Raw genomic sequence first — 23,301 nt, 5'->3', positions numbered from 1 at the left:
TGCTGCGAGGCTGGTAAGGACCTGACGGTGCTGATTGCTGCCCCCAGCACCTCTCCCCGAAGTCCCTGGGGCATGGGCCCCAGGACGATGGGCCCCGGGAAGGGGACTCCTTGGGACCCAGGAGGGGTAGAAGACGCCCCCAGAAACAGGTAGGGGCTTTCCCCAGGGGGACTGGGTGCCCCCTTCCCTGACCTGCAGAAGCTCAAGTGAGCACGGAGACACTTGTGGGAGCAGGGAGGGGCTTCCTAGATGCTCCAGCCTTTCCGTGGACCTTCTGGGTCCACTAGTAGCTAAGGGCACAGCTGGAAGTCTACGATGGGGACCCTTCTCCCTACGCTGAGCCGTCTGTGGGAGCCTGGGCACTGAGTCCTTGGCTTTTTCCATCCTGGGACAGGCACTGGGGAAGGAAGGACTCCCCAAGGCCCCAGGCACAGGGGCTGCCCCAGGGACGCCATCAGCTTCTGTAATGGCCCAGCAGGAAGGCTCAGCCCTGGGACCCGGGACCCCTTGCCCGGCCGCGCAAGTGGCCCACCATCCGATGCCCAGGGCCGGGTCGTCGAGCAGGACGCGCACGATGTAGAGCAGGCAGGTGAGGAGCTTCAGGGAGAAGTTGAACAGCCGGATCCTCAGGCCTGCGGGGAGGGCAGCAGCCTCAGGGCTCTGAGCCAGCCCTGGCCTTCGGGGAGCAGGGCCTGTACTCGCGTCTGGCTGGGCTCTCTGGATGGCCCCAGCTGGGCTCCCCTCCCACACCCGGGCTGCACCCAGAGCTCTGTGTGCCCTGCGTTGCTGGGGGCCGATGCTCCTGGGTCAGCCTCCGAGAGGCTCTGTCCCTGGCCCCACCTTACAGGTGCCTGAACTTGGACTGCAGGGGATTTCTAGAGGCCACTCCACTTCTTGGGGGACAGGATGGGGATTGGGGAGCAGGCAGGTGAATGTGGAGCCCCTGGGGAAACCCCCAAGTCCTCACCTGCATCCCTGGGGGGGCCATGAGGCCAAGCTCTGGCTGGGAACGGGGCAGGGAGCTGTTGGGGAGGGGGGGCTGTATGGAGGGGTGGGAAGCGGGGCGTGGCCACAGGGGAGAGCTTGCTGGCACCTATGGATGGTCCTGCCCCACCCAGCCTGGTGTCCAGCAGGCAGGACAGTGTCCCCACAGGTCCCGCTGGAGAGGCCCTGGTCTCAGACAGTGTGAAGCTAAGAGGAGGCTACCCTGTGCCCCGCTCACCATGCAGACCCACCCCCACCCTCCTTCCAAATCCCCCCGCAGCACTCAGGCGGCTCCCACCCCATGGACTCCTCCCTGAGCTCACAGCCCCAGCCTTCGCCATTGCCAGGCTTGCTCCCGGCGCCCTCAACACCTCCCTGCCTGGGAGTGGCCCTCCAGGAACCCCACTCACTCGATCTTTGGTTTTTGATGAAGAACAGCTTGAGCCGCTCCTTGAAGGTGTTCTCGTTAACGTAGAACTCCACCTGGACCCTGGAGGAGCAGAGGGGCATGGGGGCTCAGGGCCAGTGGGGACTCAGGCTGGGGACACGCCAGGAGCCCCAACCTGACTGACTTCTTCCAACTTTCCAACTGCAGGAGTTGAGAAGTCAGACAGGGCCCAGCAGGGCCACTGCCTCCACCTCAGACCCCGGAGGGCCCTGGGGTCCGTCACGCCCAGCAGACAGCCGACCCAGCCTCAGCTCCTCTGAAGATTCCTCCCCGCACCCCTGGGCACTCGCTGCTGTGAGTCTGGGCCCTCCAGGCCGCCCTGTTGGGGCTCAGGGTGCGGCACTCACTCCACACACCCTCGCCCAAGCCTCCGTGGGTACAGGGCAGCTGCCAGGAGGTAAAGTTGCCCATATGGCCCTGGGCATGGTGCTCAGGACACCGCAAGTGCTCAGAACATACCGTAGGACCTGCGTCATACAAGATGTCCACAGCTGATGGTCAGCTGCTCTGTCTGGAGGCCGCTGGTGGCTGTGCTCCAAGGCTATGGGCTACTGCAGCCTCAAGGGCCGTCAGGGAAGATGGGCTGCTGGGAAGTGGTCATCCCTGCACCCACCTCGCAGGCCAGCCGTGGGGCCCCTCCAGCCAGGGCCACTCCTCTTCCCTCAGGCTCACCTATGGCCCCAGCCACTGGTTCCCAGACACCCCTCAATCCCCATGCACACCACTGCTCATGGGGCCTGCCACCCAGCCCTCTGGCCTCTAACCGGGCCCTGGCGGTCCTGAGAAGAGACCACAGTGTGCCAGTTGCCGGGGGTGGCAAGTGGGGTGAGGTGGGGTGGGGAGATTGCGTGGCTCACCTACCGTGGCCACCTGCATGAGCCAGGCTGGCCACCAAGAGTAGGATGGAGCCTGGGGGTGGACGGCTGCTGCCCCCACTGACCCAGCCTTGGACACAGGGCCTCCTGTGCCCGGCTGTGCCGGGATGCGGGCCAGGCTAGGCCAGGGTTTAATGATCCCCTGAGAGGAAAACTCCAATGCTGCCAGCCTGCAGGACAGACAGGAGCAAGAGCCGGAGCCAGGGTTCCTGCAGCAGGCATGGCTGTCTCTGGGAAGGAGGAGCACGTGTCCCCCTAAACGGCCTGTGCCCTGGGGTGCTGGGCTGTCCTCCATGGGACCCTCGGCTGCTCCCAGCCATGGCCGCTGTGCCCTCCATGACGTCTGCTCCTATCAGTCGGCTGCCTTAGCCCTCGGGCACTGCCTCCGGTGCCTGGCCTTGCTCCCTGGGGTCAAAGAGAGGTGCCCCGCCTCCCTCAGGGATGGTGTGGGGGCAGAACACGCAGTCCAGTGAGCTCCTCAGCATGGGCCCCCTGCCCAGTGCAGTGCGAGGGCCACAACACAGTAGGGCAGACAGACAGGGGAGCCTGGAGGAAGACTTGTGCTGCCTGGAAGGATCCTGGAGGGCTGCATGGAGGAGGCAGCGTTCAAGCAGAGGTCCCAGGGCAGCTGTCCAGAGGTGGGGGGAGGTAAGTACCAACCCAACCCCTGTTCCTGCCTCAACCCCTTCCTTGTCACCGTCCACCAGGGCAGGAGGCTGTGACACCCAGTGGGTGGGCTGTGAGCCTCACTTCCCCTCTGAGGAGGCACTGGCTCCCATCAATCGAATCTGAGAACTTGATATCACTGCCTGGCCCACGGCTGGTGACCCCAACATCTCCAAAAGTGATTAAAATATTCAATGTTTCCCAAAGCTCACAACACTCAGGGTAAGTGATGTGGACCAGGTGTGGGCAGCAGCCTTCATGGTGGGGCTGCTGTGGGGTGGGCGGGAGGGGCCTTGGTAGAGTCCCAGCACCTGCCTTGATCTGCCCCAGTGGCCCCAGTGGCCTCTGCTGGTTACAGAGCTCAAGAAGGGGCCAGGGGCCAGTCACAGTGGCTCATGCCCATAATCCCAGGACCTTGGGAGGCAGAGGTGGGAGGATCGCTTGAGGCCAGGAGTTTGAGACCCGCCTAGACAACATAGCAAGACCACCTGTCTCAATAAAAAATAGCCAGGCATGGTGGCACGTGCCTGTAGTCCCAGCTTCTTGGGAGGCTGAGGCAGGAGAATCATTTGAACTTAGGAGTTTGAGGCTGAAGTGAGCTGTCAACACGCCACTGCACCCTAGCCTGGGTGACAGAGCGAGGCCCTGTCTCAAAAATGAATAATAAATAAATAAATGAAATAAAGAAGGGTCCAGGATCCAGGAAGAGGTGTGTGGCTCTGGGTGCCGTTGCCCCATGCTGAAGAGGAGGCTCAGGCCAAGTCCTGGGGGCAGGCTGGTCACCCCACCTGGCATACTCAGGGCTTCTGGGGCCAGGCAGTGGGACAAGCCTCCCACAGACCAGTGGCATCTGAACCCAGTGCTAATGGGGGGTCAGTCTGCCCCCAGAGTGCCCCATCACGCCCTGCAACCCCTCAGCGCAGACAGCTCTGCTGTGTCCCCCAGCCCCTCCTCCCGCCTCACACCTCTCCTCTGTGTGTCTGGAGCCCTGGCTGGGGAGGCCCCTCGCTGCATAAGTGTCTCTTTGGGGAGGTCTGTCCACCATCTTTCTCTCTGAATGAGAGGCTCAGACAGGATGCTGGAGGTCCAGGCTGCACTGGGCCTGGTCTGGCCATGTCATGGGGGCAGGCAGGGCTGAGGGGGAAGTTGGCCCCGGGGGCTGAGCCCAGGGTCTCCTAAGGCCCTCCTCCCCTCACTGCCGGCGGTACCCAGGGACCACCGGGTCCTAAAAGCATGGAGCTTAGGAACCCGCCCTCCCCGCCTCCCCACCACTGTCCCGCCCTCCATGGCAAAAGCCTCAATGCGGGGGCTCTGCTCACCTCACTTGCTCCTACTGCCTCCCACCCTCTCCTCTCCAGCAGGGAGCCTCACCATGTCCCTCATGGTGACCAGGCCCCAGAATCTCCTCTCCTCCCTGGGCCTCTCAGCACGGCCTCCTCGAGCTCTTGTTTTTCTCCTCTCTGCTCCGTTCTCCTTGGGGAACCCCAGGGCTGGCCACAGGTACCTCTCCTCCACTCAGCCCAGGAATTAAGTGCCACGCAGGGGTGACTTCCCAACTGGCTCTGCTGGCAGCTGTCCAGCCCCACTCTACCCTCTGGCATCCACCGCCCCCTCCCCGAGGCAGAATTCTCTATTCCTGATGGTACCAGGCCAACCATCCCTTCCATCCCCTCCATCCCCTCCATCCCCTCCATCCCCTCCATCCCTCCATCCCTCCATCCCCTCCATCCCCTGCCAACCTAAGGCTCCTGTACCCCCCCGTCCCCTAGACCAGAGCCATCAGCAGGTCCCGCAGCTCTGCCCTCAGGATGTTTCTTCCTTCTGACCTCCCTCCGGGCCTGGGGCTCCTGCCTGGCCACTCCTCCTAGGCGGGGGTGCCCAGCTCCGCCCTGACCATCACCCCACACTCCGCTCCAAGGCAACACCCAGCCAGCTCCATCTCCCCAGCCAGCTCCGGCCATACCCCCAGCCCTCCATCGGTCATGGGCCTCCAAGGAGCTCCTGCTCCTCCCTTTACCTCCCCGTGGATCTGGTGCAGCTGGACCTCTGGGCCTTGGGCCTCTGCAGCTGCCTAGCAAGACCACGAAGCCAATGTGTCCCCCTGGGCTCCCCTTGGCCTCCACAGCCAGGAAACAGAGAAATGCAACCCTGCCCACTGCCAGGGCTTCACTGGCTTCCTGACAGCCAAGTCCTCCCCAGGCACCGTGGGGTCGAGGGCTGCTGGTCTGAGACTAGTCGTGCCCCCAGCAGCTTCTCTTTGAGGCTCCTTGACCTCCTCCTGGCACCCTAGAAACAGAGCACTGAGCCCCCACTTAGGGAGAGAGCCCAGCCAGACCCTGGTCCCCTCACCCAGGGGCTGTGGGCCCCAATCTGGGCAGCCTGCACGGAGCTCAGCGGGGAGTGCCCACCCGCACAGACGGCACCCTCCACGTGGAGCCAGAGAAACGCTGGGGCCTGGCAGACTCCCTGAGAAACTGGAGCCTGCAATGCCAGAGACATTAACGAAGCCTCCTCTGCTTTTAATTTTTAATGAACTGTGGCCGCCCACTTCTCCTAGCACCACCACAAAAAGGAGATGAAAACGATCCATTTTCCCCTGAAGTGTATTTCAGGTGACTGATGCGATCCGTCTTAACGAATCACGCAGCGGCACCTGGGGAGGGCGCCTGTGGCTGCAGAGGCCTGGCTGGGGTCAGCTCTAGGCCAACCCGGCTGGGGTAGACCCGCCTGGTGGTTCCTGCCAGAGTGGCCCAAGACTCCTTGCTGCGCCAGAGGTTCATGGACACTGGTAGCCTGGAGGGCTCCACTAGCTCCTCAGAGTCACAGCATGCTCCTGGCCTGGTAGCCAGAGGCCCAGGGCTGAGACGCAGTGAGCCGTGTGAGGCTACACGGGCCCTGCTGCTCCTCTGCCCGGCCGCTTCTCTGCCCGGCTGTTCCCCTCCACCTGCCAGCGCCTGGGCCTCCTCCCCGGGGAATGGGAACCAGGACAGGGACTAACTCCTGGGGCGTCCCGAGGACAGCGGACAGGTGGAGGAGCTCTGTCTGTGGTGAGATAGAAACAATGGCCTCTGTGTCCCAGGCTTCTCTTGGGACGACGCCCTTGCTCGGAGGCTCCATTGAGAGGCTGCCCCGGTGCTCATCTGGGGGCCAGCACCCGTCTGCTCAAACCATCGGGACCCACGTCAGCCAAAAGAGACAGCGCAGGCCTTCGACTCACCGTGGCTCCCAGGCTATGAAGCCATGGGTGTGGACCACGGGCAGAGGCGGGACCCCGGGTGGGGCCACACGCTCCGCTTCCTGTCAGGGCCCGGCCCGTGCGAAAGCAGGGGACCCGCTCGCGGCAAGTTGCTCCTGGGAGCCGGGCGTGGGGTCGGTGGCGCGCCCTGAGAGGTGGGGGACGACCGAGAACTCCCGTGGGGAGCCGCCCCCAGGGCTGGGAAGAACCTGCCTGTGAACGCCGGCTCCCAAGACAATGGGCAGGGACAGGGCAGAAGAATCTACTTCCTGCGTCCATTCTCATCCACTCATCAGTTCACTCATTTGTTCATCTGGCAAACAGCAAGTGAGCGCTCACGGCAGCATCCGTCTGGGAACATCGCCATTCCCAAACAGATTCCACCTCTGGCAGCGGGCGCTGCATTCCCAGACCCCCGGCCACGGGTCCCGACCCCCACCCTGGGAGGCGGGCTCAGGGCGCAGCCACACACTCACCACAGGGGGCCGGGCCCGTCTGACCTCTGCCAGTCTGCATTTCGGCTGGTGGGGAGGACGGGGCACACCGGGGACCACCACTGCCCACGGCCTACAGCCCAGGAGCAAGGCGCATGGCCGGTGGGACTCACGGGCACGTGCGGGCGGGCCTGGCCAGGGGGCCTCAGACACAGCAGGGAGCCTCAGACAGTCCCCTGTGCACCCCCTGGGGTGAGGCCGTGGTCCCTGAGGAATCCACAGGCCAAACCCTGGCCCTGGCCCTGGCCCTGGGAGAGCCATCAGCGGCACTGGTCCGTGGTGAACAACTTGTCCCTGGCACTGTGAAGACATGGCAGCTCCCGGCCAGCCCCGTCCCTACACGGCTGAAGCCCGCTGTAGCCCCCCGAGGCTCCCCGAGGCCCACGCTTGCCCCAGTCACTCAGCAGGTCAGAGGCAGTGCCGGGCCTGGGTCCTTGGGGCTCCCCGTAGGGGCAGCAGGGGAGTCTGTCCCCAGGTGGCAGCTCTGCCCCAGTCCTGCAAGGCTGGTGTTGAGCCAGGCCTGGGCCCCATGTGTACCCATGCCTACTACCTGCCTGTGCCCAGGGGCTCGCGGCACTGCTCTGCCTGAGGAGGCCCTTGTGCTGCAAAGGGGCTCTCATGGTGCCCACCCCCACACCAAGACGGGACCCTCTGAGGCAAGTGCTGGCTGCCCTGTGACAAATGGGGTCGGCAGAGGCCGGGTGGCAACAGTTCTCCCTGCTGACCGGCAGGCCAGCTGCGGGCTGGGGGACTGGCCTTCCAGGGATTCCTGGCAGGTGGCCATACACAGATGGCCATGCCGGGAAGCTCCACACCGGCTCCAGACTGCCAGGCACACGCCTCGGGGCCCACCATAGCCCTGCACTCACATGGGGCCGAGGTCCGAGCTGCCTCTCTCTGGCAGTGGCTGGGTGCCGGCTGGCTCTTAGGCAGGTGCCTGGGAGCTCCACGCAGGCCTCTGCCCCTGGCACCAGGCAGGCAGGAAGAAAGGGCAGGCTTCAGGCCCACTGCCAGGCCTGGGGCCAGCTATTCTGAGCCTGGACAGAACATCTGACACGCCCAAGGGCCCAGAAAGGGCACACACATGGCTCTGTCCCCCTGGGGTCCCTGTTTTGACACCCTTGGGCCTCTGGGGTCCCCCATAGCTTGGCCAGGGGCCCAGGTGAGGCCGGCTCAGGGCTGAAGGGTGAGTCCAGCTGGGCCTCCAAAGGTCCAGGAACATCGGTTGTGTCCAGACAGTGCCACGGCGGCATAGACTATAGCCTCGGCCGCAGACGCATCCATTTCCTCCACAGGTCTGAGACCTGACTCCTCGGGAGCCTGGGGTGGGGCCAGGAGAGCCCTGGGTGGTGGGCACGCCTTCTATCTCACACCCGTCACCCTCTGCACCATGGGGCCCCGGGCTGGGAAGATAGAGGCCTGGGGGTGGCCACTGGCCTCCCAGCGTCCAGGACTCTTTTGGGATAATAATAGGCCCCACCACGGGTGCTGGGCAGCCCCTGGATGCTCAGCAGCTGTCAGTGCTGAGTGCTCGGTGGTTTCTGCTGCTGGTGCTGTGCATGGAACAGTAAGCCTGGGGCCCCTCCTGGAGACTGCGCTGAAGGTGGATGGCGGCGGGGGGCTTCCCAGGAGTGCGCAGGGCCTGGCTGCTCTGAGGCGCTCTGGCTGCCCTGACCTCAAAGCCTCTTCCATTTGACCTACATCTTAGCCGAAGTCAGGAAGCACCACCGCAGAGCCCCGGTGGCTCAGCGGGGAGTGGCACAGCCTCTGAGAGCGTATCCCAGCTCCTGGGAGCTCGACCAGCACAGGCGGCCAAGGTGGGCTGAGCCAGAGCCCAGGCCCCAGTAGCTGCCTGCCTGCCTGTCCCTGGGAGGCACCATGACAAGGGCCCCTGCACTGCCATCTGCCTCTCCTGAGGCCGTGGCCACCACTGCAAGGGCTGCGGACCACCCACCTCTGGGGAGCCCATTTCCCAAGTTCAGGCTCCTCTCCAAGGGTGGACACTCACTGTCCTGTCTCCAGCCCCAGCACCTGGGACCCAGAGGCACCAGCGGGTGCTGGGAGGTGCTGGCGGCCCTGGCCCAGCTGCAGGGGATGCTGGGTTGAGGGGACCCCCCAGAGACAAGGGCTCTCACGCCTCTAAGAGCTCTTGTCTGCCACCAAGACAGTCCCTCCCTTGGAAAGCACTTACTGAGACAGGGAGGAGTCCAGGCTGAAATCTTCTACAGGAAGCCTGGGGACACAGAGGGGCATCAACCAGAAGGCGGCAGACAGATGGACGGATGGAGAAGGCAGCAGACAGATAGACGGACGGATGGAGAAGGCGGTAGACAGACAGATGGAGAGCCTGGGCTCTGGGACCAGGCGGGGCACAGACACGCAGGGAGGCTCTGGGGGGCCCGGACCTTTGGCGCCCCCGGGCACGGGAGAGGTGCCTGTGGGAGGCAGCCCATGTGCAGAGCCATGTGGGGGCACTGAGCCAAGCCTGGTCCCCTCAGGGCCTGAGAAAGCAGCACAGCCCGCTTGGGGGTCTCCGCGCATGCACCCTCCTGTGCCTGGGCCAGATGGGGGGTGACAACCGCACTCGAGGATAGGGCTACCCTTCAGCCACGCAAGCAGGTGACGATGCTTTGGGCACTCGCCCTGGCCCTGCTCAGCACGAAGCCAGCCCGGGCCCCATGTGTGGTCCCCAGCATCCAGGAGCGAGCGCGGTGAGCTCCACTTCACGCTGAGGTCTGCGAGGCTGTCCCTTGTCTCCACTCCCCTTCTCTACACACAGACCAGCAGGTGAGGCACCCGCCAGCCCTGCCCCAGCCCTACACACAGGCCAGCGGGTGAGGCACCCGCCAGCCCTGCCCCAACCCTACACACAGGCCAGCGGGTGAGGCACCCGCCAGCCCTGCCCCAAGGCTCCCCGCGATAGGACAAGCCAGGGCTCAGAGCTGATGCCTTCAGGGGACCTGGACACACCGCCCTTCACCAGGCCAGCAGCCACACACCTGCTACCCCTTCAGCCTGGCCCCAGGCAACCTGGCCCCAGCTGTCCCAGACTGGCCAGCAGGCGGCTGACACCAAGGTGGTTGCAACCTGCACTGGATTCGGAACTCGGAGGGAGAGGCTGGTGGGAGCTGATGGCTCCGGAGGACCGGCCTGGTGGGGGGCTGGGCAGGGTGGGGGTGCCGAGGGTCTTTGCCTTCACTGACTATGTGCCTGTCCTGGACCAGCTCCTCTTCAAAGGACTTCAGAGGGACCTCTCTCTTTTAATCCTCAAAACAACCATTTTTTCAGAAAAGAAAACAAAGGTTCAGAGAGGACCACTGTCTTCTGAGGCTGCATAGGCAGGAAGGGGGAAGCCAGCCTGGGGTCACAGGCACACGCTCCCCGGCCTATGCCAGGCCCTCCGGGTGGGCAGGCGCCCTCCTGGTGCCCCTAGCCCTAGCAGCTTCTGGTCCCTGGGGGAGGCAGAAGCTGGACACACCCCTGGGAGGGCCGAGGTCCCGGCTGGGCATGGTGGCCGGGCCAGCAGCTCCACACGGAGCAGGCGGAACCCCAGGCTTAATGGGGCTGATCTTTGGGTTTGCTGGGAGCTTCTGGCAGATTCTGCGTGTTTGTCCGGCTCAGGTTCCCTCTCGCTGGACCCCGGTGCTGCCCGAAGCTCTGAGCCAGGGCAACAGCTGTGTCAGAGGCTGGCAGGAGCCTGGCAGTGCCTCAGCCCATGGCAGCGGGTCTGCCTGGCCTGTGGGTCAGGTCCGGCGTGGCCAGGCCCTGGCTGGGCTCCTCCCTGCTGGGGCCCACTGTGTCCTCTCTCCCAAGTGCTCCCTGGCCGCGTCCTTCTGCATCTCCCGATACAGCCCTAGCTGAGTGTCGACTGAGCTATGCATGGGGCCTCCCATCTACTCTGCCCAAGGCCCTGTTGTCTGAGTGCTGAGGAAGCCACCACCTATCAGACGTCCCACAGCCTGAGGCCCAGGACAGCCACCCCCCTGATATTGGAAGGGGCCACCAAGCACTTAGGTAGAGGATCCACCCAGGGGCTCCCAAGGGGAGGACAGCGGCCTGTGGGCAAAGGAACCTGGGGCTTTGCTGGCCTGTGCAGAACTCAGCTGAGGACTGGAGCCCTGTGCAAACAAGGTCTGTCGGCTGCACAAACCCTGCCAGGTGAACTGAAGGGTGAGGGGTGGGAGGCGAGGGGAGCTGTGGAAGCTGGGCCTCTATCCGCAGCATCCAAACCCACGGTGGTCCAGTGGGACCCTGATGCTCGCCTGTCCCAGCGGTTGGTGGCCTGGGTGTCACTCAGCGTCTCTGCCAGCCCTAACTTAGCTGTTGGGACCAAGTGGTGAGGGCCTCATCCTCACCAAGTGGTTGGCATCACATGGGAGGCCAACCCACCTCCCACAGCCGGGCTCGCTGTCAACACACGAACAGAACCTGCACCCGAAGCCGTCACCTCCCTCCCGGGAGAGGGTCTCAGCCCTGCTTAGGGCAGCAGTGGTCAGTGGAAGGGTCTGGGCTTAGCCCTGCTTCCCTGCTGTGTCCTGCAGAGCCTGGGGCTGGGGTCGGGAAGGAGCCCAGGTGAGGAGGGGCCATCCCCACTTGACTTGGGCCCATAAGGAGCAGTCTCAGCTGCCAGCCTCGAGAGGGAGGGACCCTCTGGGCTCTCTAGGAGCCCCTCTGGGCTGACTGGAGGAAGAGTGGGGTGTCCCTCTGCACCCCACAACCCAAAGTCCCATAAGATGCTTCAGGGAAGAGGGGGTTCTCTGCTCGGGGGAGTTTGGGAGCCTCTGTGTTCTAAACCTGGGGAATGCCCAGAGCACAGCCATCCTGAGAGCTGCCAGGTCCCGGCAGGGTCCCACATGCCACAAGGGCACCCCCTTATCTCGGGCGGAGTTTTGTCCCCCCAAGCTAACATGCTGAAGTCCCGTCCCCCAGTATCTCAGCAAGTGTCTGTGTTTGGAGACAAGGCCTTTAAAGCGGTCATTAAGGTAAAGTGAGGCCAGGAGGGTGGGCCCTAATCCCACAAACCTGGTGTCCTTATAAGAAGAGGAGATGAGGACACAGACACACACAGAGGGACGGCCAGAGAGGACACAGGGGGAAGACGGTGTCTACAAGCCAAGGGGAGGGGCCTCAGGAGGAACCAGCCCTGCCCACACCTTGAGCTCAGACTTCCAGCCTCCAGGACTGTGAGAAAATAAATGAGGTATGGGCCCAGCAAACTCACCCCTGAAAGACAGGGCCTGATGTCCCCTGAGGGTCTGGGAACACAGCCCCACCCCTGCGGCTGGCCACTCCCTGTGCACACCCCCGGGTCAAGGATAAACCAGCCGCCCAAACAGGTGCATTCTAGGGTTGGGGAGAAAGGGCGCAGAGCACTGTGTGGAAAGAAGGTGCACAGCCCGGACGGGGGCAAAGCCAGAGGAGGGTGGTGGCACCTCAGGGGTGATGGGGCCATACTCAGAACGGGCCCTCCTGGGAGAGAGGCCATCTGGGGCAAGCTCCAAGGGGGGCTTCAGGCCCAGGGGAAGGGGTGTGCCGAGCCGGTGTGAACACCATGAAGAGGGTGGGGCGCCGGGCGTGTGCCCGGGGTGAGGGGGGCATGGAAGAGCAGCCAGGTTCTTGGAGAGGAGAGGGGCAACCATGAAGGTGTGGATCTGCAGGGGAGGGAGGTCCCGGCAAGGGTGTCCAGGGTCGGGGGGCTCAGGGGACCATCTCTTGAGCCAAGGAACATCAGGGCGAGGGGCTTGGGGCGGGGCCGGGGGTCTGCGTGCCACAGCTGGACTGACAGGCCTGCGGCTGCCGCGGACCCTGGGGTGCTGGGCACAGTGGCAGGAGAACTGGACCACACTAGACCTCAGGCTGTGTGGGGGCCTCAGGCTCTTGGGCCAGCAGAGGAGTAGGACGGGGCTGGGGGAGCGGCCCCGGAGAGGATGTGGGGAGGGGGCGCTGCGTTGGTGCCTGAAGTCAGGCATGAGGCTGGGGGGCCCCGGCTGGGAGGGGCAAGGCTGCCTAGGTCCAGGGGTGGTAGGGACACAGAGGGGCCCAGGGCCTTCTGACCCAGCGGGGTCTCACTGAGAGGCTCTGTCCCCCCACTGGGCCCTTTTACTCAAAAGCTCTGCAGTGATGGTCTCCTGACCCCACCACCGAGGCCACGCTGTCTAATCAGCTCCCAATCCCTCCCCAGCCTCATACAGGGGAGTGAGAAGGAAGGAGGAGACCTCGGAGCTCAGGGCTAGGGGAGCTCGACTGTGTGGGAGGAGGGACAGACGCCGGCCCGCAGCACCCATGAGTGGGCGCAGGGTGTTAGGGGAGCTCTGGGCAGGGGCTCCAGGAGCAAGCGCCCTCCCCCTACAATGCCTCCTGTGCTTCTGTCCCTGGTGGGAGTGGAGACCTCTCCTCTGCTTCACTGTCTTCTCAACAATGAGACAGGCAGAGGCTGAGAGGGCTGAGGGAGCCCGGACCCTGGCTGGCCCATGAAGGCAGCTCAGGCTTGCAGAATGAGGCAGCTGCGGGCACTGCGACCCCCAGCTCCCTGGGGCAGACCACACCTGCCTCTTGGCTCTGGCCTCGCCTGCGTTTTCCGTGAGATCCACACTCCAGAAGAACAAACCCACCAAATCCTCCTCTGCTCGGGAGCCTGCCCTACTCATCTCAGCGCAAGCCCTGTGGTGTGAACGCTCCAGGCCCAGGGGCTGCTCAGCCCAGCTGGGCAGCAGCTCCATTACCTCTGCTCTGCAAAAGGAGGCTATACTCGCACCTCGGGGGCTGCCGGGGGATGAGAGAGGCCACCTATGTGGAACCATCAGCACTGTGCGTAGCCCACAGGGCTGGGATGAACATGCGGGAGGGCTTCCTGGAGGAGGTGGGCCTAGGCTACAGCTCCCATGCTGCACTGCACTGCGGGCTCAGATGCAGCCTGGGCAGAACCTGCTATCGCTGTGGGCCCTGCAGGAACAGGGATGGGGCAAGGAGCCTGCCCCTTGAGGGCTGGCTGTAGCAGGGCTTCCAGGATCACTGCCCTCCCCCTTCCCCCCACCCCAGCATCCAGGAAGAGGAGGGGGAGGGGACTGTGGTCCCCAGGGCCTTGGCCAGTGCTCGCCTCCCAGGCGGAGGTTGCCCATTAGCTGCAGGAGGCTGCAGCCAGGCGCTTGACCTTAGCCTCAACAGCCTCTTCTGCAAATGGGACTAAGCTGGGCAGTGCCCCCCAGGGCTGCTGTGAAGAGCTAGAAATGGGGGTGCGGGGAGGGGCCCAACAGCCCACGGCCAGGTGGGAGGGGCAAGGGAGAGGCTCCTGGGCACCCTTGGCCCTGCCATCTGCCAGGCCCGGCTCTGCCAGCCCTGCCCCCCAGCCCTGATGAAACTTCAGCCGTCACTGCTCCTGCTACCTGGAAGGCCCCTGCCCATCTCCCCATGCTCGTCCCGGAAGGACCAGCACCCCAGGAGGCCCCGGCTCTTCTGTCCCGGCCTGGCCTGCACCTCTCTCTCCCAGGAACAGGTTCCGTGCCCACGACATGTGCCCACACCAGGCCAGGTCTGATTCATCCTCATTCCCCCGCAGCATCTACAATGGCTCCTGGCACAGGAAAGGTGCTGGCTAGGAATCTGCTGCTGCAGACGAGGCCTCGGTGTCCTCATCCATGAAATGGGGGTGCTGCGTCCCACCCTGAGCTTGTGGAAGAGCCGAGGGGGGTAGGCGCTGCTCCACCTGCCCAACCATCCCCAGAGTACGTCCACCTGCACCCCACCTGCCACAGGCACCAGACACCAGCCCAAGCATACCCCACAGCGGGGCTCCCCAGGCAGCCTGAGCCCTGTGTCCCAGCCCCGACCTGCTGTGCAGGCTTCAGCCTCACTCACCTCCGGGGTGGGGACACGGATGCCGGCCCTGTCTCCCCCAGAGTGGCGCTGGCACCAACAAGATCGGTGCTCCTGTGGGACAGGGCTCGGGCAGGGGCCCCCAGTGCCTGGCACAGAGCCGGGTCCACTTCCTCCCTCCTCTGCAGTCTCACCTGCAGCCCCGCCGTGTTCAACCTCTAAGTGGGGGGAGTGGGGGTCCCGCAGGCTCTCAAAGGCTGGAGACACAGCAGGAAGCAGGGAACTGTGGTGGGCTTAGGAGGGGAGACCCTGGCCTCCCCCCTTCCCCAGGCTGCAGGCAACGCAGGTGCAGCCCAGCCAGCGCAGCCCGAGCAGGATGCAAGCGCGATTTGCCAAGCGGGGTCCCAGGCCCGCGCGCCCCTACCTCTGGCCCACGTCGCTGCCCACGGAGCCCCCGCCGCGCGCCGGCAACAGCGGGCTGAGCCCGTGCGGCTCCTCGGGGGCCGCGGCGCCGGCTGGGGCGCCCCCCGGGCCCGCCTTGCCCTCAGACGGCGAGCGCGGCAGCTTGGCCCGCGCCATCCTGCGGGAGCGCTCGGCGCGGCGGGCGGCGGGCGGCGGGCGGCGGGGGCGGCGCCGCCGGGCGGAACCATCTCAGCTCGCGCCGCGCCCTCCCCGCGCCGCCGCGCAGTGGAACGGCCGGGAGCCGGGGCTGGGGGGCTGGGGAGGGCGGGGAGGACTGCCCGGCTCAAACCACCGCCAGGACGCCCCATGGAGAAGGTTCAAGCACCCGGTGGCCCTGCGGCTGCTTTGGCAGAAGCCAAGCAATGGTAACAATGACAGTCGCGCACGGGGGGAGGGGAGGAGCCGCGAGGGCTGGTGGCCCTGGGCGCCCACCCCGGGAGGCAGATGCTGGAGAGGAGCCGGAGTCCCGCTTGGCAGGGCAGGGCCCTCCAGCCGGCCTGCGGACCAGGCCTGGCGCTCAGGATGGCCTGCCCAAGCTGTGCCCACCCCTGGCCCCCAGCCCTGGTGTAGGGTGGGTGTAGTACCCTGGCCAGGGGGGTGATGGCTGAGTTTGCCTGTCCTCACCAGGGTTCTCACCCCCGAATTCCTATCTCCAAAGCTGTCAGGGCACAGCCCACGGGGGCACTCCGGGATGGTGCCTGTATGCCAGGCTGGGCACCGGGCACAGATCCCACCTGTGCGTGTGCAGCGCTGGTCTGCCCCTGATGCCTGGCTGGGCCCGCACATCTCACATGATGTGGCTTTTGTAACCGTTCCCTTCCACGTCACAGACGCGGCTCCAGGTGACTCGTCCAGGTGACAGGCAGGTAACAGCCGGGAGGTGTTGGCGCCGGGAGGCCCGGCTGCCCCGAAGCCAGCTCGGTAGAAGCAGGAGGCTGTCAGATGCGCCCCTGTCCTCAGCAGTGCCGGGTGGCAGAGCCCTCCGGACTTGTCCACACTCTGACCCCAGACCCGGAGTCCTTGCAAGCCAGGGATCTGTCTCTATTTCTTCCCCCAACCGCACCCCAACCAACAGCCAGGGCCCAGCCAGCACAGAGGCCTGTGGGAGGCAGGTGGGCCTAGGACCCCCTGACAGCACCAACTCCAGGGAGTGGGCCAGCCCGCCCCAAACTCACACCAGAAGCCCTCCCGGAGCCGGCTGCCTGTTCCCCCACCCTGAATCCCCCCACCCTTGGCTGGACGGTTCCTGACCTCACTAGGCCTCGATGCACCTGTGCCACAGGGGACTGGGTGGCCAGCGCGGATGGGGTGGGGGTGAAACTCCAGCGGCAGGTCCCTGACAGGCAGCGCAGGCTTCCATTTCTTCAGCACCCATGCTGAGGGAGGGCTGGACCACTCGAGGGAGGCCGAGGCACAGGGCCCTGCTCCCTCTGGGGGTCCAAACGCTGAGGCACCATCATGCTCAGAAAATGACCAACTCACTGGCGCTCCCGATACCTGCCCTAGTGCCCTCCCCGATGTGGCTGAGTAAGGAAAATCCCCTGAAAAGCCACTGTGTGTGGTCTAAGCACACTCCTATGCACATCGCCCTGGCTGCCTGTCGTGGCTCGGGTCTACCCCAGGGGACAGCGCTGTTTGTACCTGCAAAGCACGAGGACCCTCTGCCAGCCCCTGGTGTTGGGGAGCACCAGCAGATGGAAGCCCCCTTCAAACCTCCTGTGGAGTGCCCCAGAACGGCTGCAAAGAATGAGGCTGGGCACTTCTCCTGGGCACACTGCTGAGTGAGCCCCATGCTGTGCTGTGTGCAAACAGACCAGGCAAAGCCCCGTACCACCCCTGGGCGCCGCCTGCAGGACCCTTCACCGCGCCATGACTGCACAAAGGGCCGGATGGACACCAGGGCTGCCCATACATAGTAACCCTGGAGCGGGGAGGAAGCTGGGAGGGAGGGTGTCTGGGCTGCGGATGCGGCTCACTTACATTCCCTGGGAACGAACCCACAGCCCACCGCAGTGCTGGAGGAATCCTCACACAGGAGGCAAACGCGCGCGCCCCCCTGGGGTGGCTGCTCCATGATGCAGTGCTGTGACTTTTTCCGTTCCTGCTTTTCGAGAGTGCAGTGGGTCTTCACTTACTCATGGCCTTTGAAGTACAGGATCAGAGTTAGGTGACAGGAGAACATCTGTGCCGTGTTGTCCATGGAGTGCCCACAGCAGGCTGCAGTAGGTGCAGCCTGGGGTGGGGGGAGGGGAGGAGGACCTTTGCAACTTGCTGCTGCACCACGTCTGAAGTTTGATTTATTTTGAAATGACTGTCTATGTTTGTCACAGAAAGTCCAGTGAGATGATTCCCATGTGGGAAGGACAATCCCTTCAGCATCGAGCAGCGGTCCCAGAAGCCCCCTTTCCTGGCCTCTGCACCAGGACGGGTGCAGGGCCCATGGCTAGAGCCAGGCGAGGGGAGGGTGGGCTGGGGCCCCAGGCTCGGGGTCCACAGAGCCACGTGAGCCTTGAGGTGTCCCCAGCACTTTCCGCTCCCATGGAGCCTGGAGAGACTTGACCCTATGGCTATACAGGGGCAGACATCCTAGAAACTCCGGAAAAAATAACAACTGCCCTTTTAGGGAGCACACAGACGCTGTGGTTCAAACGTGTCTCCAAAAAGCCCTGCGGAGAGGGTGGGGCCTCGCTTCACCCACCACGAGCTGAGTGGGACTGCGGGCTGGATAGAGGACAGGGGACCAGGTGGACCCAAGGTGTGTTTTGAAGGTGGCACTGGCTAGACTTCCTGAAGGACTAGGTGGGAGGGACAGCGCCCAGGCTGGGGGGAGGGAACAGGCAGGTGGCGACACCCCAAGGTGGGGAAGACAAAAGCAGCAGGCAGGGGGTGGATTATAACAGCCATTCTGGGCATTCTCAAAGTGTCTGCCAGGTGACATCTCGTGGGTGGGCACCCACACCTGGTGCTATGGGAGGCTGCCAGTCTGAGGCTGTCAGTCTGAGATCCATCTGGGTCTCTGGCTCAGCAGTGGGATCTGAAGCCCCAAACTAGCTGGGGTCACCTCGGTGGAGTGGTGCAGCCTGAAACTGGCCAAGTGGGAGAGGACTGCAGGGCTGGGCAGTGTGACATTTACAGATGTGAGGGCAGGTGTGGGGGCAGGTGCAAAGGCAAGTGTGGGGGCAGGTGTGAGGGCAGGTGTGGGGGCAGGTGTGGGGGCAGGTGTGGGGGCAGGTGCAGGGGCAGGTATGGGGGGGCAGGTGTGGGGGCAGGTGTGGGGGCAGGTGTGGGGGCAGGTGTGAGGGCAGGTGTGGGGGCAGGTGTGGGGGGAGGTGCAGGGGCAGGTATGGGGGGGCAGGTATGGGGGGGCAGTTGTGGGGGCAGGTGTGAGGGCAGGTGCAGGGGCAGGTGTGAAGGCAGGTGTGGGGGCAGGTGTGAAGGCAGGTGTGGGGGCAGGTGTGAAGGCAGGTGTGGGGGCAGGTGTGGGGGCAGGTGTGAGGGCAGGTGTGGGGGCAGGTATAGGGGGGCAGTTGTGGGGGCAGGTGTGGGGGGAGGTGCAGGGGCAGGTGTGGGGGGCAGGTGTGAGGGCAGGTGTGAGGGCAGGTGTGGGGGCAGGTGTGAGGGCAGGTGTGGGGGCAGGTGCAGGGGCAGGTAGGTGTGGGGGGCAGGTGTGAGGGCAGTTGTGGGGGCAGGTGCAGGGGCAGGTATGAGGGGCAGTTGTGGGGGCAGGTGTGAGGGCAGGTGTGGGGGCAGGTGCGGGGGCAGGTATGAGGGCTGCACCAACCCAGGACAATGAACAAGCATAGTAAGAACTGGAGATGAATGACTCAGAGCCGACAAGGAGAGGGCAGGTCAGCATCACAGACCCCCTGGAGGGTGTCCAGGGGAGTCACAGAGGAGGTACAGGCGGTGCTGCTCCCCACACTACTCCCATCTTCTGAGTCCAAACTGGGAGTGCTGGAATCCTCACCCTTAGCCCCTGTCAGGAGGCAACCAGGGGGTGTGTCCTGACTTTGGTCACTGGCTGGCTGGGGAGATACCAGGGCTGACCCTGGGACTGAGGTGAGACCTCTTGATTGCCCCCAGCGGGAGAAGGGCATGGAGCCCCAGGAAGGAGTGAGGGAAGAAGGAAAAGAAGGAAAGGAGAAAAAAGAGAAGAGAGAGAGAATGAGAGACAGAGAGAGAGAGAGAGATTGGACTTCAGCAGACAAAGAACCCGGCCAACAATAAAACAAAACCCAGAGAAGAAGGAAGTTCCCCAGGAGGAATTTGGGCACTGGGTCAACTTGATAAGGACAAGGTGCAATGGAAGCCACACTCGAAGATGAGATGAGCCCGTTCATCTCAGCAGCCAGTGGCAGAGAGGGAGACCACAGAACTCCAGAAGCAAGCAGAGAGCCCACACACATACAGTTATGACTCAATGAACCCAAGCCAGGAGGAACAGGAGAGGCATGGCTGAAATCGGATTATAGACACAGACGGCCGGCTCTGACCAGCACAGCGAAGGCGCAACAAGATCCAGGCACCGGAGGAAGGGTGAGGACACTTCCACTGGAGGATTGCTTGTACCCCTGGGTAGAAGCCTCAACTAGTTTTTGGTATTTAAAATATATTTGAAGCCAGGTGTGGTGGCTCATTCCTGTAATCCCAGCACTTTGGGAGGCTGAGGCGAGCAGATCACCTGAGGTCAGGAGTTCAACACCAGCCTAACCCACACGGTGAAACCCTGTCTCTACTAAAAATACAAAAATTAGCTGGATGTGGTGGTGGGCACCTGTAATCCCAGCTATTGGGGAGGCTGAGGCAGGAGAATCTCTTGAACCCGGGAGGCGGAGGTTGCAGTGAGCTGAAATATCACGCCACTGCACTCCAGCCTGGGTGACAGAGCGAGACTCCATCTCTCTCTCTCTCTCTCTCCATATATATATATACATATATATATATATATATGCATATTTGAAAAGTATTTAGATATGTGATGATGAAGCAAAGAAAGAACTGTGCACGGAGTCCCAGGAAAACAAGACACAGGATGCATTCTATCCAGATATGGATCCTACTCCACCTCCTCAGCTGAGGGTAAAGAAGATTCTGCAGGTGCACAAGACAGAACCAGCGAGCCACCTCGAAGGGGGTGAAGTGAGCTGGCTGCAGATTTTCTGCAGTGAACTAAGCACTAGAGGATGACGGTCCCATGCTGATCAAGTTCTAATGGGAAAAAATGAGGTCTAGGAATATTATACCCAGCCAAAATGTCACTCGAGTCTAGAGACACAGGAGTGATGTCCTCCAATGCAAAGGAACGTGAGAGAACGCGGCACAAATGCAGATGCCCTTGTTGGGAGAAAAACAACCACAGCCACCTCAACCATGAAATGAAGCTGCTAAAAGAAATGCCAAGGAAAGAATATTCCAGCATGAAGCCGTATGAAAGTGTGGGTGGGCAGTGGGAAGCCCACTGAGGTGGCTACAGAGCGTTAGAGAATTACACAAAATATGGTTATAGAACAGGTAAGCATTTAAACCTTGGTGGAGTAAAAACAATGATAAAATTAGTAACACTGTGGGTATGCAGGACACTGTGATCCAAAATGAAGACACGCCAGGTGACTGAGATTCTAACGCGAGCTGCACTGAAAAACCCATCCCCAGAGAATGACTGACTCAGGGCAGGGAAGGTTTGAGAGTGTGGAAAATCTAGTTTTGCTAGAGAACAAGGAAGTTGCAGAGAGGAATGGGGTCATGTCCAAGGGTATGGAAGCCAGTGGGAAGGGCTCCCATTGTCCAAAGTGGAGGCAGTGGGATCTCAGAGGGGACAATGATTCAAACATGGCGTGTGGGCTTCCTGCTGCTGTGGTTACAAATGACCACAAATTCAATTGCTAAACCACACTTTTTTTTTTTTTTTTTTTTTACCTTGAGACGGGATCTCACTTTGTTGCCCAGGCTGGAGTGCAGTGGCATGAACATAGCTCACTGAAGCCTGGACCTCCTAGGCTCAAGTGATCCTCCTGCCTCCGCTTCCCAAGTAGCTGGGACTACAGGCATGCACCACCATGCTCGGCTAAGTTTTGTATTTTTTGTAGAGACGGGGTTTTGCCACGTTGCCCAGGCTGGCCTGGAACTCCTGAGCTCAAGGGATCTGCCTGCCTTAGCCTCCCAAAATGCTGAGATTTCAGGTGTGAGCCACCATACCCGGCCAACACAAATGTTTGAAGCACACCATCCCGGAGGTCAGAAATCCCAAGCCCGAAGTGCCGGCAGGGCTGGCTCCTTCTGGAATCCCAGGGAGGAGGCCATTTCCTTGCCTCTTCCAGCTTCCAGTGACCACCACCCTCCCTGGCTGGGCCCCTCCTCCCATCGCTCCAGTCCTTGCTTCCCCTGCTCATCTCCTTCTCCAGCGACTCTGAGCCTCTGCCTCCCTCCCCTAGGAATCTGTGATGATCTTGGCTCACCCAGATCATCCATGATAATTTCCCATCTTCAAGGCCCTCCACTTAATCATATCTGCTAATCCCCCTCGCCACGTGTGGTCCCCCTCGCCACGCATGGTTACAGTCACAGGTTTCTGGGATCAGGACATGGACATCTTCGGGGGAGCATTATTTGGCCCACCACACACAGCAGGTCCATGGAACTCCATGGGTCCACACCTGATGCTCCGAAGGGGGAGTCCAGGGAACCCCTCTCTTTGTTGTCACCACTAGAGGCTGCAATTCAACACTGCCTTACTGTGAAAATCTGTCATTAAAGAGAAAGGGTTGAGGGTGTTTCCAACAGGAATTATATTTGGGGGTGCACAGCTCCCATGGATGAAGGATCAGCACAGTGCAGAGGAGAATGTGGGTAACGCTGATGGAGGGAGGAAGAGAAAAAGGCAGCCAGCACCTCCCAGGCCCCAGCGGAAGGACAGGCTTGGGCAAGGGCCTTCAGAGGGGGCCAAGAGCCACAGAGGGGGGCACTGGGTGCTCATAAAGCCACAGGCCACCTTGAGGTGACCAGGGGGAAGTACCTGCCCAGTGGTGGGGTTGGGCTGGCCCCAGCAAGTCCATCGGGCCATCTTTGACACATGCAACCAGGACCTGAGGCCACACGCAGACACCAAGGGCAAGTGTAACATTTTCGAGCCTCAATCAAGTAAGCTCTGTCCAACAGGCCTGCAGACCCAACTTCCACTTTGCAAAAAATACTGGAGGCAGAAGAACAAGCTGAACCACCCACAGAGAGCCCACCGGACACGTGCAGACAGTGGAAGCTTCTGCAGGACGAGAGGCCTGGTGTACGTGCCACCTCTGTTGCGTAACGAACCACCACCAGCCTGGAAGCTCACAGCAGCACCCACTTATCACTTCTCAGTTCTGTAGGGTAGAAGTCCGCGCACAGCTGAGCTTGGTTTTCTGCAGAGGGTCCCATGAGGCTGAGACCCAGGCATCCGCAGGGCTGGGCCTGCAGCTGGAGCCCAGCAGGAATCTGCTCCCAGGCTCATTCCCGCCATCTGCAGAATCCCCTCCTGCACTGTGGGACAGAGGACCCCCTTTCTTGCTGGCCGCCGGCAGGGAGTTGCTCTCAGCTCCCCAGGGCCACCTCCTTCCTTGGCGTATGCCCTCATCTCTAAAGCAAGCACGGATGTGTTCAGTTCCCTGCTGCCTCCAGTCACTTCACCTCTTCCACTGCCAGCCAGAGGAAATGCTGCTTTCAGAGGGCACGTGTGAGTAGACGCAGCCCACTCGGATAATCACCCTTTGATTAATTCAAATTCAACTGATCAGCGAACTTAATTATATCTCCTGTGTATACCTGTCTCCCAGTTCCTCCTTTGTATAAAGAGGGGTCTTAGTCCTATTGAATTAGGGCCCAACTGAATGACCTCATTTCACCTTAATTACCTCTAAAGAACCAATTTCCAAATACAGTCATATTCTAAGGTACCATGGGTTGGGGCTTTGATATATAAATCTTGGGGGACACAGTTCAATCCCGAACACCACGTCATGTGACAATCGTGGTGTGATGTCTCAGATTCACAATCCCGGGGGTAGGGTGGGAAATCCTGGGGGACCCGCCTGGTAGGAGCTGCTCCAGATTAAAAAGGGGTTTGTGAATCATCATAACCAGACCCGACAAAACACTCCTGGATTGAGCACACCAGCTGCTGAGCACATGCCGGGGCCGCTGGGGAGATGCCTCTCCAAGCTGGGCTTGGGCTGCCCCTGTCCCAGGACCCCTGCCCGGCCCTCTCCCCTTCCCAGCCCGTGGCTGCGGCCCTCACTCTTCGGCCCCCGGCTCTCTGCCCCTCCGTGGGCATGGCCTTGGCCTCCTTGAGTT

At 62.4% G+C, this 23,301-nt stretch overlaps 1 protein-coding gene across 1 annotated transcript in view; it reads right to left on the bottom strand.

Moving 5' to 3' along the window:
- The window catches only part of KCNT1 (potassium sodium-activated channel subfamily T member 1), a 94,156-nt gene that overhangs the window by 43,950 nt on the left and 26,905 nt on the right, over nucleotides 1-23,301 (bottom strand). The window contains exons 3-4 of the mRNA XM_063714531.1: nucleotides 1,395-1,474; nucleotides 533-632 (exon numbers count right to left, since the gene is read on the bottom strand). Of these exons, the coding sequence (XP_063570601.1) occupies nucleotides 533-632; nucleotides 1,395-1,474 (180 nt within the window). The remainder of the gene's footprint in view (nucleotides 1-532; nucleotides 633-1,394; nucleotides 1,475-23,301) is intronic.

Source organism: Pongo abelii, chromosome 13 (genome assembly GCF_028885655.2).
Source record: "Pongo abelii isolate AG06213 chromosome 13, NHGRI_mPonAbe1-v2.0_pri, whole genome shotgun sequence".
NCBI lineage: Eukaryota > Metazoa > Chordata > Mammalia > Primates > Hominidae > Pongo > Pongo abelii.
Note: the sequence above shows the minus strand (reverse complement) of the source record. Positions and strands in the feature narration are given on the sequence as shown.